At 49.5% G+C, this 15946-nt stretch overlaps 1 protein-coding gene across 2 annotated transcripts in view; it reads right to left on the reverse strand.

Annotated features, from left to right (window-relative positions):
- Nucleotides 1-7088, reverse strand: part of CNIH3 (cornichon family AMPA receptor auxiliary protein 3) — a 110067-nt gene extending 102979 nt beyond the window's left edge. The window contains exon 1 of one of the 2 annotated variants that reach the window (XM_008528622.2): nucleotides 6153-7088. In XM_008528622.2, coding sequence (XP_008526844.1) covers nucleotides 6153-6233 — 81 coding nt within the window. In that variant the 5' untranslated portion in view covers nucleotides 6234-7088. The remainder of the gene's footprint in view (nucleotides 1-6152) is intronic. The other variant, XM_008528624.2, reaches the window with a different exon arrangement.
- Nucleotides 7089-15946: the final 8858 nt, after the last annotated feature.

The raw sequence follows: 15946 nt of genomic DNA on the forward strand, positions 1-15946 counted from the left end.
GGATAAAGAGGCTTGTCTGCAAGCTCAGAGACGCCACATCTGCCAGGGGTGAGGACCAGCAAGGGGCAGTGGCCGAGGACACAGGAAGCGGGGATAAGGGATGGAGCAACGTCCCTGGGGAGCAGGCAGGGGGGCATCGGCCTCAGACAGGAGGAAAGACTCTGCTCCTTCGGAGTCTGGGAAGGAAGGAGAAATCGCACGGGCAGAATCAGAGCAGCTCGGGGGCCGGGCAGGAATGGAGGTGTCCCTGTCTGATGACCTCCATCTTCTCTGTGAGTTGGAGGTGACGTCATCTGCTGAGAGGAGATGGTAGGGGGGCTTTGCGGAGCTTCATGGGGCTCTGAGAAAATGCCAAAGATCTAGAACAGTATTGTCGGAGCTGAGAGAACGGACCGGGATGACGCTGATGACTTCTGAGGCAATAGTGATGTCAGCCCCAGCAGCCCCCAGGCACCCGGGTGAGAGCAGAGGGGGAAATGAGTGGATTCCTCGGAGACCAAGGGCTTCCAGGTGAGAGCGATGGGACACAGGACCCAGCAGCTGAGAGCAGCGTAAGAGCCAGGTGGAGGATGATGAGGTTGGATGGCACAGAGCAGGAACTGAACCCTCTCCTCCTCAACGACGGGGGGACCGCGGAGAGGGCGAGAGGAAACGGCCGGGAGCGAGAGAGCCCAGGGCTCGCCCTGGACAGGCAGAGCCAGGGTGTGTGGCTGAAGGGATGGATGTGGTCACTGGAGGTGACCAGTGGCGACTGGAGGTGAGGTCAGATCAGTGACAGCACCCAACGGGTGACGCAGGATGCGGACATGACTGTGACCAGATGCCAGTTCTCTGTTGCATCCCTGGAGGAACGGCCGACAGGAGCCAGATGATGGCGACCAGGAAGCCTGGCGAGGGCCCTCCCCAGACAGCCGTCTACAGGAGAGGAATGTATTTGCAGACTTTCTGCGGCTGGGAGAGCGGCAACAGAACACAAGCCCAGAGGAGACAGCACAGAGCCAGGTGTATGCAAGGAGAGAACGGGCCAGCTGGCCAAAGGGCAAAGGGCCTGGATGAGCCAAGTGAAGTCATCAGACCTCACGATTCAGGAGGGAACTCCGCCCAGGCATGGCCTCAGGGCCAACAGAGGCGCACACCCCAAGCACCTGGCAGAGACCTGGCAACAGCCACTGCCTTTAATGCTTGTTCAGCAACTGTAACGTCAAAGTCAAAGGTTCCAGTGCCCCTGCAACAGCTGACCCCAGCCCCACCCTGAACCTCCCCAGGCGGGGTGACGGGCCAGCGGCCGCTCCTTTTAGCTGGTCTCTGAATTCAGCATCCTCCTCTCCTCTCTCTCCAGCTGACTGTGGCAGAAATACAATGATGCATAAGCCTTCTCTTCCAGGGGTAGTTACCGAAAATCGCCAGCCACTGCCTCAAGGCCAGCAAGGGTAAGCAGCACGAGTTAGCACAGACATCACACCTAAGGGAGGCGCGCTTTCCAGGTACGGCTGGCACCGCTCCCACGCCATCCGCTGTGGGGTAACTAGCTCCACTGTCCTCAAGACGGCACGCCAGTGACGGCCAGTCTTCTTTTGTAACAACTACAGCTTCCAAGGTTTCAAGTAACGGGGTTCAGCAGAAAATGCACGTGTCCATACTGCCTGGGGAGCAGGCACTGAGAAGCAGCCAGAAGCCAGACCAGAAGTGAGTTGCCGCATCAGCCAGAAGGGAACAAGAAATTATTCTATGACCAAGCCCCTCCTACATGCCAGGCACTGTTCTAGCCTCGAGAAACAACGGTAAGGCAGAAAGGGAACATGCTCTCAGGCAGCTTCCTTCTAGGCTAGCCAGGAGGCAACGGAGAACGAGGTGGGGACGAGAGAGGAGGGAGCAGGGGGGCTGGAGGTGCAGACATCAAATCCAAAAGGGAGAGACCAGAGGGGACGGAGACGTCCCAGACAGAACCAAAAGTGGAGACAGGTTAGGCACGGCTAAGAGCTCGGCAGACCCACCTGGGTAGCACAAGGAAGGTCTTCAAAGGGCAGGCCACTGTCAACCCCAAGCATCCAACCACTTTACATAAACCCACTTCTTGTTTCCAGATGGATAATTTGAGAAACTGCAAAGTTTACTCGGTCCCCAGTGGCTGAGTCTGTGCCGGTGGAACTGGCTAAAACGTTCAGCCATCAAGACATTTCGCCTACTAAAACTGCCTCGCCGTAAATTTGTATTTGTTATCATCTGTTAGGGCCCATTAAAACTCTCCAATAGCAACTGCTGCTACGAATCCAAAAAAATATTATTAAGAATTAACTTCATTTGTATGTTGTCAAAACTCAGAGTTTTTAAAAATAACCCTAGATAGAAGAAATTTTAAAAGCTAAAAACCTGAAATAACTAGTAACGAATGTTTGATCTTTTCAAAGAGTGGTTTTGTCTGTGTTTATATAAATGAGACCGTCTGCAAACAGGCTCAACCAAGCTGGAGCCAAAAGGGCTCTTGTGAGGAAACATGGTTCATTTTATACAGGCTGCAAAGAGATATCACTTCCCAGGTGAAACCCCACAGAGCATTTTTTTTTCCTTCTAAACATCCATACGCAACTTTTAAAAATACACACATACACAATGATTGGAAGAAGACACACCCAAATCTGCTCTGGATGATAAGATTAGTGGTGATTTTGTTCCACTACATGTCCCTGTATTTTCAAAATTTTTGGCAATGAACCTGCATCATTTTATAAACAGAAAAACTAATTTTAAAAAAAATGAAGTAGAATTTCCTCTTTTTAAAAAGGATACAATAGTGTGTTTGGTGTCTTCTTGTTCCATCAGAAATTCCAACCCTGAGTATTTTATTTATACAGAGGAACGTAATTCCTTGGATAGAAATGTTATCCACTCTCATCAAAGTTAAGCCAAACACAGTAACTAGGGTTAGAAAAAAGTCATGGGCCTAAGAGTCTCAGACTCGGCTCAAATCCCAGCTCCAATACATACCAGCTGTGTAACCCCAGGCAAATTTCATAACCTCTCTGATCCACAGTTTCATCATCTGTAAAGTGTCAGTTGTGAGGACTAAATGGCTTCCTGGGCAGTAAGAAGCCCCGTGCCCGAAGGTATGCAAAGCCACAAAAACCCCTCAGTTTTATTCCGCATCGTCCAAAGGTGACAAATGTACTCAAAGATAGGGGCTGATATAAAACAAATTGGTAATTCGAAACATTTTCATTTGAAAACAAATGGAGATACATGTTCAAAGTAAAAAGACAAGACTTGCAAGAAATGTCGTGCCTATGGCTGGCCACATGCATCCCCGCTCCCAGGCCTCCAGTGGGAAGAAAGAGGTAAACAATTGGAGGAACACCTGAAAGGGCGTCCATAGTGGCAACAACTGGCCTACCGTAGACACTCACCGAGCAGTAGCTACTATCCTTACCCCTGAGTAGGAATGTACAATTAAATAAGGAAAACACGCCCTCTTCCTATCTCTCGGCCTGGGGATGGCGATGAGGCTGGCTTTCTAACCGCTCTGTGTTAAGTGCCCAATTCATTATTTGGGGTGTCATTACATCTACGCAATCAATATGGCTCGTCATATCAAGAAACAGACGAGGAATATACGAAGCTGGAAAGCAAGCAAACACAGAATCTAATACAAAACTAACTCTCCTAAGTTTTGGTGGAAATAATTACGGCCATATACTCAACTCCCACACATACAATGTGTGCGCTGCAATCGACGGTCTCAGATTTCCCCTTTCGATGCTTCGGAACCTAATCAATGTGGTGGGGCTTTGGGTGGTTTGATTTGGAAAATGGGAGGAGGAAAAGACTAGGAAAGGAAGAGGGCTGAGACTGGGGAATTGTTATCGTAACTTGAATTCAAAGAGTACAAATCCTTTTATTACTAGAAACTGGAATCTTGCCATTGCCACTGGGATTCAGGTCAGGACCTGAGCCAGACTAGGAATCTGATGGCATTTAGCTCCCCTGCACAGGGGGGTAAGCACTGGGACCCCGGAGAGCGGAGGCCAATACCGGATCAGAGCAATGCCTGGTTGTGATGCAAACATCTATTAGTCATCCAGCAGCACCAACTGTCCATTTAATTAACTGCTCCTGAATTATTTATCATCTACCCCTGAGGGAGAGAAAAATCACTCTTTCTGGTTACCTGCTCTGCTTCAGGGGCTGGTTCAGAGAACTCCAAGCCTGACAGTTCGAGGGAGCTCTGGTTCCTGCCACCCTCTGGTCAAGGCAAAAACATACAGAAACAGCAAATGAAGTATTTCTGGAAAAAGGGAGTAGTTAGCCTTCTAGAATGCAAACAACTCCCCAAATCCAAAAAAGCAGAGAAAAACTCCTCTAAAACACATTAGCAGGGGTCAGCGGCACTGTCTGGGCGTGACGTGTTCTGCATCCTTTTTTGTTCTAAATTAGGTAAAGTTTCCTTTTCCCTTAACAACTGTCGACAACTTCAAGGCTCAACTCCCTACCACAGATGAGACCCAGCCTTCCAGGGCAGAGGAGGAGAGGCTGTGAAATCCCACCGCTTCTCACCCGCAGGATTTCTGAACAGTTCCAAGAGCCCTGTGTCTGAATTCCTTCTGTCTCACCCCCAGATGCCGAAATCAACTGATTCCCGGACTTCACACCATGTTAGACAGAAGGGGAAGCTTGGAGATCATCCGGGTCCACCTCCTCACTTGGGAGATGTGGAAGGAAGCCCAGCTAGCGACTTTCCTAAGGTGACATGATTAAAAGCGCTCCTGGGGTGGGGGTGGGGGGCTCCCTGTCCTCCCTGCCAGAGAGCCTTGTCACAGGAGCAGCTCTAGCTGCTTAGTTCTATTTTAAGATAAACCCTCTCACTCCAGTAACCACTTATACAAAACACCTGCATCTCACCCGCCCTGCAGTTTCCTTCGGGCTTTATTCGGGGTCCTCTCCCAGGGCGCTCCGCTCTCGAAGGGGCGCCCGGACCACGCCTCCAGGAATGCATCTCAGGGCAGTTGCCAGTCACCCGGACTTGCCCGGCAGGGCAAGGCTGTTAATGGGGGGAGACTACGCACTACCGAGCTCCTTCTCAAAGGCTTGACCTTACACATTCTCCCTGCCAGCCCTCTGATGGTGAGGGGAGGGAACCTAAACAACCTCAGAGGAGGAATTCCAGTACAATCGACTCCCACATCGGGCACGCTCTCTACGAGAAGACGAGCCTTCCCCCGGCCGGCTCCCTCCCTTTCTTCCTACTTCTATTCAGAAGCATTCGCTCCCCCATTCCCATACCACACCTGCAGAACTGGGACCCACCACGCTGCCCTCCACCTGGCGTCGCCCTGGGAAGGGGGCAGGAAAGCTTGTGCCCGCTGGGGATGCTGAGGGCCTGGGAAAGGAGGTCTGCCACCTGCAGCCCCGGAGTCTTTCAGGAGTGGGACAGCTGGGGCCCCAGGAGAGCAAAGGACGAAACTCGCTCTCCTCGACTTTCCTCCAAGGCCCCATTCATCCCTGGCTTTGCCCCGGCCCCCTCGTCTTCTCGCTTCTCTCTCTCCCTTGCCGTTCCGCAGCTCCCAAGTCAACCCCCATCACCTGGGTCCCCTCCGCTCCCCTCCCCGGGCCTCTCCCCACTTCCTCTTACAAGGCACTCCTGTCGTGTTTCCACTTTGTCTCCAATATGTCTAACCGCAACCCACCACAGATTTTGACATTTTAAATGTTTAGTTGTTATAGTTACTTGACTAATTGCCGGGCCCGACAGCGGCGCTTCTCCCTCGCCTCCCGCGAGCAGGAGAGAAGGGGGCAGGCGAGGTGGGGGGTACGGGGCTGTAGCCGCCACTCCCCGGGGCCCGGGACTCAAGGCTAGGCCCTGGCAAGGGTGCCTTGCCTGGGAACCGGCGGTCCCTCCGCCTCCAGCCTGTAGCCTGGGCACGGAAGGCACGCCGGGCCTCTGGATGCCGCGCACCGTCTCCTGCCCGGGACACGGGAGCGGCCGGGGGGCAACCCCAGGGGGGCCAACCCCAGGAGGCGCCGCGGCTGGCCTCCCGGTGCGCCCACGCTCGCAATGCGGAGAAAGTGAGGTGGCATTTTAGTGGAACTGGGGAAGGAGGTGGACAGGGGCGCGTTTGGGGCAAAGAAAAGAGTTAGAAGCGGCTGGGCCAGTTACTCACGTGCCAGATAGCGAAGAAGATGAGCGCAGCGCACAGCACCAGGGACAGCATGTAGCAGAAAGCAGCGAAAGTGAAGGCCATGGCCGGTGGTCCGATCCCGCCACGCACAAAGAGCCCCTAGGAGGCTGGTGTCCCCCTCGGCGACCGCACTCCCTCAAAAGAGGGGCAAAAAGGAGCCACGCCTGCACCCTGCCCTCGAGGCGAGTGGCTAGGAGGAGGCACGCCAAGCGGAGAGAGCCTTAAGGGTCAGCGAACAGAGACAGGATTCCCGCAGGCTCCGGCGACACGGGATGCCAGCCCGCCCGCGAAAAAAGGAAAAGGCGCGTCAAGCGTCGTTGGCGGGAACTGTCCCCAAATCAGAGAAGAAACCAAAGCAGTGGAGAACTCCTCAGATGACTGCACGCCAGGGAGCCTCTCGAGACCAGCACGGCGAGGGGCGCGAGGACTCCAGGGAGGACCGCGTGAGCGGCTCGGGGCCCCCGGAACCCCAGGGAAGAGCCCTCCGCTCTCCGCGCCCCAGCCCCAGAGCAGAGGCGAACGCGCCGCTCAGGACCCCCTGCGCCGCCGGGGCGCAAACGGAGAGCGCCCAGCGCGGGGCCCGGGCGGACGGCGAGCTCCTCCCGAATCCCAGAGCCGCCGCCGGCGCCTTCCCGGGGGAACAGGTCTTTAGGTGGCCGGGAAGGACCAGGTCCCCGTGGTCCTGCGCCCCGGACGCGGCTTCCAGGGCTGCTGTGCGCTCCTGTGCGCGCCGGGCCCCGGCCTCGGTAATCCAAGTTCCCCGGAGCCTAGGGATGGGCGCGGGGTGGGCCCGGCCTCCAGCCCCGCGGGCCCGCTCCCACCCGGGCGGCAGGAGCGGCGGGTTTCAGGCCAAGAGCTGCTCGCCGCCAAGCGCGCTCCACCTGCTGCTGCTGCCGCCGCGTCTGGCACTGCGAGCACGGGAGCGGCGCGCCCGGGGTCCCCTCCCTCCCGGCGCCCCCGGCTCCGGTGGGCGGGCGGGCGGAGCTGCGGCGGCGGGGGCCGGGGACGGGCGGGCGGCGAGGCGCTGCGGCGGCCGTGGGCGCGCCGGCCGCTCGCAGGAAACTTGCGGCCGCGGCGAGCGGGGCGCGCGGGGCGGAGCGGGGACTCTTTAAACACGTGCGTCGGGAGGAGGTGGGACGCCGCGGAAGGGTATGGCGTGTACCTCGCGCGACGGCGGCAGCCGCCCCTCCGGTTCTCGCAGTTTCTCCAGCTGAGTGGGAGCCGTGGGGGCTGAGTGCTGTGATGGTTGCGGATACGGACAAGCCCTTGGCCCCCGGGATTCCTTGGCGGGGGGCGGGGGGCGGTTCCTAACTTGTAGCGCCCTGAAGGCTCCGAGCTGTGTTTGCGGCGCTGCTCCCAGCCCCTGCAAAATTCTCCGTTTCCCTCGCCTCCTGCACCCTCCCCCACCGTCTGACCTTGGAACTGGGAACTAGACTTTGTGGTCTGTTCTGGGCTGAAGAGGCGGCAGCAATGGCCCTGTGCAATTGGTGTGGGTCTAGTGGAACTGTCGAGAGCGTGTGCATTTGGAGTCAGACCCCTTAGAAGCTGCAAGTTTCTTAACCTCTTTAAACCTTGGTTTCTTTATCTGAAAAATAGGAATAAGAGTACTACCGATCCATTTTAGGGGATTAAGTGGGAACATAAATAAAGAACGTAGCCGAAAGCCTGGCACTTGGTGCACATTCAGTAAAGGGTAGGGAATGTTATGTGCACATTTGGCCCCAGTGGCCCAACGTCTTGGAAGCACAATGCCTTCCTTCGTAAGGGATTTCTGATACAGCTGTGAAGGAGGCGCCAATCATTCCAGATAGAACTTGGGTTTCGGATAAGGCAGTGAGTCCAGAAAGCAAGGTGAGATATCCTGAAAAATGATTGGCAGATCCACATCATGGTTTGGAGTGAGTCTCAGAGCACCTGGTATCTTGCACAGAGTGCGTGCTGAATAAATAGCTGTTGGGGTATTCTAACCCTGGTGGGCTAGCTGCCCTGTAAACAAATAGGATTGCAAAGGCTTTAGAGCTGGAAGAAAGGAGTTACAGAGAGCTAGTCATACCACTAGCCAGTGATGGAACTAGAATCAGGTCTGCAGACTCCTAATCCGGCGCTTTTTCCACTACACCCCAACATTCTTGCAGAGGTTTGGCTGCACCTCCAATCTGGAAGCCTTTTGATGGGAAGTGGGGAAACTAGAGCAAGTCCAGTGGTTGTTGACGGAGTGGTCAACAGATCAGCATTTAGCTGCCTCTGGGTCAGGACTGGCTGCATACTTTGCAGGGCCAAGTGTAAAATGAAAATGTGGGGCTTCTTGTTAAAAAATTATTAAGAATTTCAAAATAGCAACAGCAGAGCATTAAACCAAGCATGAGGGCCTCCTGACCACAGGACCCTGGGCAACTGCAGAGGTTGCACACCTGTGAATCCAGCTGTGCTCTCTGTTATTTTCTTTATCACTTTCTCTTTTACTTAAGTATGCCTTCTAATTTAAATTCTCATTGAAGAAAATTTGGAAAATGCAGAAATGACTAAGATGAAACAAACACCATAGTGTGCCATTCTCAGACACTGCCAGCCAGCACAATAGTGGTAATATTTCCTTCTATCTCTGTTTTTTGCTTTTTATTTCACGTCAATCATTTCTTGTAATAGTTGTTAATTATGCTGTATAAATTTTTGTGGCACCAAAACAATGAGATAATATCAAGGAAAATTTGATAATTCAAATATTTCGAGGCCCTTTAGGGCTGATCTGCTGTCTTTTGTTTCTGCTGGGTTTTGTTCATGGAGACCCAGCTCCTTGTGTGTCTAGTAATTTTTTAGTGTATGTCAAACATTGTTTTGAAAAGTTCTTTGCAGGAATTTGACGTCTAAGATGATGTTATGTTTCTGCAAGGAGGATTTTCTACTTCTTTTGCCAGGTGTCTGGGGGAAACCAGCACTCAAGAATTACCTTGATCCGTATTCAGGGTGAGATTTTCTGGGCTAACCAGATGACTCTGGTCTGTAAGAAGGCTGGTTTATGTCAGGTTCCCCCTCATTCACATGGAACAATCCTTGTGGATCCCAGGCCAAAGCAGGCAGGTTATGAAGTCCCATGCCCTGGTGGTCCCTGGACTCTGACTTTTGCTCCCAGCCCTACAAAGCAGGAAAACCTCAACTGAGCCTCTCAGCCACCTCCTCCAGACTAGCACATGGCCCTAGAGTACAATTGGCCCCAAGCTAGGCTGACCTCTCTGGGTTCCCAAACACCATCAGAAGTTGGCCCCAATAATTGCTTACTCTCTTAAGTCTTTGATGCCTTTAGGAAGATGTTTGTATATTTCATTCAGCTTTTTAAATTGTTTTCAGTGGGAGAATTGATCTGAATTATCTAGCCCAGTGTTACCAGAATCAGGAGTCTCTACATCAGAAGAAAATTTCATAGGAAAAAAACGAATCCATCATCCGCCACTCTGCCTTTCAAGTCTCCACCCATATCACAGAAAAATGGCTTCCCTTGCCCCACCCCACCTTATCTTGTTTTATCAGGTACAGAATGGTATCTCAGTAAAGGTGACTGCAATAATAGAGTTTCAGAAAATAAGGACCCCAAACAGTCATTGTTTATTACTTTAACAAACATTACTTAGTACCTATACGTGGTGTACACTGTCAGAGATCCACAAGGTTCCGGGTCTAATTAGGGAGGTAACAAAGATCGTCACAAGGCAGTGTTTAAAAAAAAAAAGAGCCTGTGACACAGTAGAGGAAGGCAAGGGAGAAAGTGATTAAGAATGGATGTTGAGGGGACAGCCTGGTGGCATAGTGATTGAGTTCATGTGCTCTGCTTCGGCAGCCCAGGGTTTATGGGTTTAGATCCCAGGTACAGACCTACACACCACTCATCAAGCCATACTGTGGCAACATCCCACATAAAAGAGAAGAAGATGCACATGGATGTAAGCTCAGGCCCAGTCTTCCTCAGCAAAAAGAGGAGAATTGGTGGCAGATGTTAGTTCAGGGTTAATCTTTGTAAAAAATAAATAATTAAAAAAATAAAATTAAAAAAAAAAGAGGAATATTGACACAGATGTTAGCTCAGCGACAATCTTCCTCAAGCAAAAAAGAGGAAGATTGGCAACAGATGTTAGCTTAGGGCCAATCTTCCTCACCAAAAGAAAAAAAAGAATGCATGTTGAGAGACCAACCTACATTGTTTCACCTACTATAGACATTGAAAAGCCAATTACTTGATTTTTCCTAGCCACCATGCAGCTAGGAGTGGCCATGTGACACAGTTTGAACCCATGAGATATATACTTCTTTTTGCCTGAAGTTCAGACCTGATGCCTGGAGGTACAGCAGCCATTTTGTGACAATGAGAAGGAAATCAAACATTAAGAATGAAAAAACTAAAAAGAGAGAGCAAGAACCATTGACAACATAATTGAGCCACCCCACTGGCCCTGAACTTCCTATTCCCTGACTTCTTATTGAATGAGACCAAAAAACTTCCCACTTTTTTAAGCCATGAAAGTATGGAATTCTGTTACTTACAGGTGAACACAATTCTTAACTGATACCATGGTTTAATGGGGGGGTGGGGGCTGTTTTCCTGATATGACATGAAATGGGGATATTCAGGCTGGTGTAGCAGCTCCATGTCACCATGACTGTCCCCAGCTCTTTACCTTCCTGGCTTGCTGTCCTTTCCATGTGGATTTAGTTCTCACGGTCACAAGAAGGCTGCTGCACCTCCAGGCATCATGTCCATGTTGCAGGCAGGAAGAAAGAAAAGAGCCAAAAGGTTTCAGCATGTCTTTTGGGGAGAGTAAAGGAAGCCCTCACCATGGATGTCGTGCATCTCACTGGCCTGAACTCTGACACTTGGTCACCTCTACCTCATTGAAAGTGAGTCTGAGGAGATGAATCTTTTCTCCTCCTGGCCTTTATAAAATAGGAAGGCAAAGAGAAAAGGGTTTTGAGTGGCTTTGAATATCCACCTTTCTTCCATACAGCTGTAGTGGGGTTTCCTGTTCCCAGCAGCCTGAGACAGTTTCCGGGTGTCACAGTGGTGCTGACAGCGCTGTATAAGACAAGGGACAGCTTTGGGGGTGGTATGATTGGGGTGCAGGGGTGGGGGTCATAGACAAGGTGACAACTTTAGGCAAATTCCATCCGCCCTCCCCTCCACCCCGTCCCCACCTGGCCCGCAGGCACCTGGCACGGTGCCCATGGAACGGCACCCGTCAACCTTGGGAAGGGTGGTGAAGTGGTCCATGCGCTCCTTCCAGCCCACCCCCAGCCCCGTCCCACCCACGGCAGAATCTGACCAGACGCTTCGTTTATTTAGCACAGAATTCAGGAGCAGCTCCTCACTGGCACTCTCCCCCATAAACGAACACCGTGAGCTTTTCAGTGCCACATGGTGGGTCCAGTCCCTCCCTTGCTTCCCAGCCAAGTGTGTCGGAATCCTGGCAGGCTTTCCCCGTCCTCCAGGGTAAAGCCAGTCCACCGAGTCTGCCCTCACCACCATCCAAACGCTCCCACAAATCCTGCCAGAAAGAGACTATGTCCAGCCAGTCCACCTCCCCGGAGACTCTCTGTTTCTCTCTTTGGTGGATTTGGAAATTAGAATGTCCTGAGAAGTGGGGGTTTTTAAATGACTGTTTATTATAAAATTTTCAAGCAGATAGAACAGTAGAGGAAAGAGTATCGTGCACATTCACTGAAGAATCACCCAGATTCAGCCACTGTTTCCATTTCGCCATGCATGCTTCCTGTGTCCCCAAATGGTATTTTACAGCTGGTTTGTTCAAACCGGGATCTTCAGATTCTCCCTTCAGTCCTCATGCCTCAAGACATTGTAACCTTTTTCTTGCATATAATTTATTCAATAATTTTTTTTTTTAAGTTGAATGCCTGCCATTGACGGCTCTGTGCTGAGCACAGCGACTTCTTTCACTGGTGGCCAGTGTTTGTCGTTCTGTGTGCCCTCCTATGTCTAAGCTGGTGTCGTCTGCCTTGGGAATATGTTTGCTTGCCCGCCACACATTCACGTGTGTGGAGAAGCTCGCCGTGAACTGTAGACTCACAAGTGCTGGATAAATCACCTCTTCATTTGCTTTAAAATCACTTAAATCTGACTTGTGCCCTCTTCGTGCTTGTAGGACTAGCAAGAAATTCAGTATCAGCCTTTAAGGGGGCTCCCCGTGAGATCAGGCAGAGCTTCTGGGGGGCTTACAGAGCGCTGAAGCACCCTGCAGCTCCCCGCTCTGCCGTTGGTCATCGGTCCATACTGGTTCCTGCTGAGACGTGCTGGCTGGATGGTCCTGGGTCCGTCCAACTCCGGCCTTCTGCCCTCTCTAGCTGGACTGCCTGGGAACCCCTCTGTCTGCCTGCAGCCTCCCTGGGCACCACAGGGCCATGTCTCTGAGGTCTTGCCTCCCCCACAAGTCGCTGGCACGAAGCAGTGTAGGGGTCCCCTCCCTCCAGAACCCCAACTTCAGCCTCTTTCCAGTCTGCAGGAAATTGCTCCCTGCTTCCCTCCTGCTGTTGGCAAAGCCATTTTCTCTCCTCTCTCCGTCTCAGGGACATCTCCCAGAATCTCTCCAAAACCAGAAAGAAGCTTTAACTTCAAAGATCTACTTTCCACCTCTCCATTTATTTAGCCAATATTCATGAGTATAACTGCAGTGATCGTGATAATAATATCGAAAGATTTCTGTTCTGATTGGCAAATACTACAATAGTTATTGCAGCAAACAGTAAAATTAATAAATAATTTAAAATTCTAAATTAAACTCATTCATTCAGGCTGATCGTCATTGGATGTCACAAGGACCATCGATAAACGAGCCTCTCCCACAAAGCATACTGTGCAATTTACACCCCAGTTTATCACCATACTGAAATCGTGTGGCTGCCACTGATCCTAAATAGTTGTTGCTTTAGTTGTATTTGTGCATTGTAATTCTTGTGTAAGTGGTAAAGGGAGTGTTTCAATATTGATAAACGTAAGAATTTATAAATGAAATGTTAAAAACGAGCTTGCAGAATAGAGACCACCAAGTGTGGATCCATTTATTAATGTCCCATTTAAATATCATCCGCCTCAATCTTTGGAGTCTGCAGAGAACAAGCAGTGATATTAATAATGATGAGCAGCCTAGAGCACCTTCTGTTACCACACAGAAATCCAGACAACCTGAACATCTTTTACGTGTGCAAGAATCGGTACAGAATCACATGATACTTTTTATTTCTTTAATACAAAATAATTAGATTACTTCGACAAAACTATGAGTGTCTCCTCAGTGGTAGGGATGCAAATCTGAGATACAGATGGTGCCCAGAGTTGATTGTTAAAAGACTTAGATATTCATCAGAATGGCAGTCACATTCTGCCAAAACTCATGGTTCAATTAAAAAAAAAAATTATATAAGAAAAACAATCAAAAGATCAGTTTCACACAATAATGCATTTGAAAGAACAAAATCTTCTAAATGTAACAAAATGTTGATAAAATGATTAAAAATATTAAGAAAGTGGGGCTGGTCCCATTGCCTAGTTGTTAAGTTGGGTGTGCTCCACTTCGGCAGCCCAGGTTCAGTTCCCGGGCACAGACCTACACCACTTATTGGCGGCGGCCACACTGTGGTGGCGACCCACATAGAAAGCAGAGGAAGACGGGCACAGATGTTAGCTCAGGGTGAGTCTTCCTCAGCAAAAAAAAATTTTAAGAAAGTACCCTTAAAAATGTTAACACTGGCAAGCATGGACTTAAGCATTTCCCAACATGAAATATTTGGAAACATTTCCAAACATGAAATATTCAACAGCCATTAAAAAAAGAATAATATATATATACACATACATTGCATTCTAGATTTATGATCCCACTTGTTGGAAAACATATATCTACTGAAAAGAGAAAACAACTTATTTGAAAATTTATAAATCAAGACAGTAAAATATTCATTTTCTATGAAACTTCAACTGTTTCACATAAAGGCATATTAATAATCTATTTTAAATTGAGAAGTTTAAAATTTTGTTGATCTTGTGGAGTTGGAAGGAATAATACTTGAAATAATGACCAAACTTTATTGTCAATTCTTGAGAAAAATGGTACCAGTGAAAAATATTTCCATGGAAACTTTCTGTTCAGACAGTGCTGGTGCCTATATGTTGGGGAGAAAATCTGGCATTTCAGCCAAAATTTTAGAAACGTTTCTAAATGTTTTTAATTTGGCACTAAGTCCCTGTATTAAATTATCCCTGGATGATGTAACGAAAGATGTAAATTCAATAAATCACTTTGAATTTTTTCTTGATAAGCTTTGTGTTTATTACTGTATTAGTCTGCTCCGGCTGCCATCACAAAATGCCACAGACCAGGTGGCTCACACAACAGAAATTTATTTCCTCACAGTTCTGGAGGATGGAAGGCCAAGATCAAGGTGGTGGGAAATTTAGTTTCTGGTGAGGACTGTCTTCCTGGCTTGCAGAACGTCGCCTTCTCACTGTCTTCACGGCCTTTCTTCCGTGCACACACAGGGAGACAGAGCAGGGGAGCGGCCTGGTGTCCCTTCCCCTTCCTAGAAGGACACCAGTCCTGTCCAATTAAGGCCTCACCTTGTGACCCCACTGAAATGTTATTACCTCCTTATATTTCTGTCTCCAAACATAGTCACATTGTAGGCTAGGGCTTCAACTTCTGAATTTGGGGGGACACAGTTGAGTCCACAACTCCAGACGTCAAATACACAAAGAGAAATAATCTCTCTCGTGACCTGGGAATGGAGATTAAACACTGAAAGGATGTCTGCACCTCGGTGGGTGGCCTATGATGCCGTAATGCAAAAAGAATTTAGAAATTTTGTCTTCATTTAATGTAACTCATAGAATGGGAACACTTTGAAAACAAAAGAAGAGTTTAGAGAATTAGCCTTAATAAACGATATTCTAACAGTGATATCTATACTTTCTATGGTTTACAAGAAATAAGTTTCTATCAAATCAATTTAATTCAACAATCAATAAAAGTAATTAAGCATATAAGGATACGCAAAAGAAACTATAGAGAAACAAAGAAACATGATTAGCACTTGAAATGAAACAAATTATAAATTCTAAGAAAGCTATTGGAATATCTAGCAAATTATGCAAAACGACTGATGACAAAAGTAAGAAGCATAAGGAATTTTTAAGTTGTTTCTATTTATTAAATGCTGCAACTTTGCCAAATGATGTTTGCAAAGCTCCACAGATTGAAGGTGATGAAAACAGAATACAAATCAATCTGACTCATTAAATATGATATTCCACGAGGAAAGAGAGGCCCGGCCAGCCCCAGCTCTCCCAATCACGCAGCTGGGGGGGCCACACGTGTGGGGAGGCCCTCTTGGCTTTTCCAGTCCCAAACCCATAGGTAAGTGCAGCCGACCCCACCTGCAGCCGAGATAGCGCCCAGCTGAGCCCAGCCCGGAGCTGTGTCCTGAGCAAAGAAAGGGGGCTGTGGTTTTAAGCAACTAAGTTTGGGCGTTGTTTGTTACACAGTGATAGATAACTGAAAATCTTCTTTATTCACCAAGTGACTTTTTTAATCTGGTGCCCACTGTGCACAGAACTCACAGCTTCTGGAAAGGACAAGTATAGAATGAAGGAAACAACCCTATAGCTTAGATAAGATGCGCCTCCTTTTGCTCTGATTCCAACAGCTGCCCAAGCCCCCTTCCAGACGAGCAGGCGCACAAAGGCTCTGGGGTCTGGGCCAGGGTGCAGCGTCCAGGCCACC

Source organism: Equus przewalskii, chromosome 31 (genome assembly GCF_037783145.1).
Source record: "Equus przewalskii isolate Varuska chromosome 31, EquPr2, whole genome shotgun sequence".
Taxonomy (NCBI): domain Eukaryota; kingdom Metazoa; phylum Chordata; class Mammalia; order Perissodactyla; family Equidae; genus Equus; species Equus przewalskii.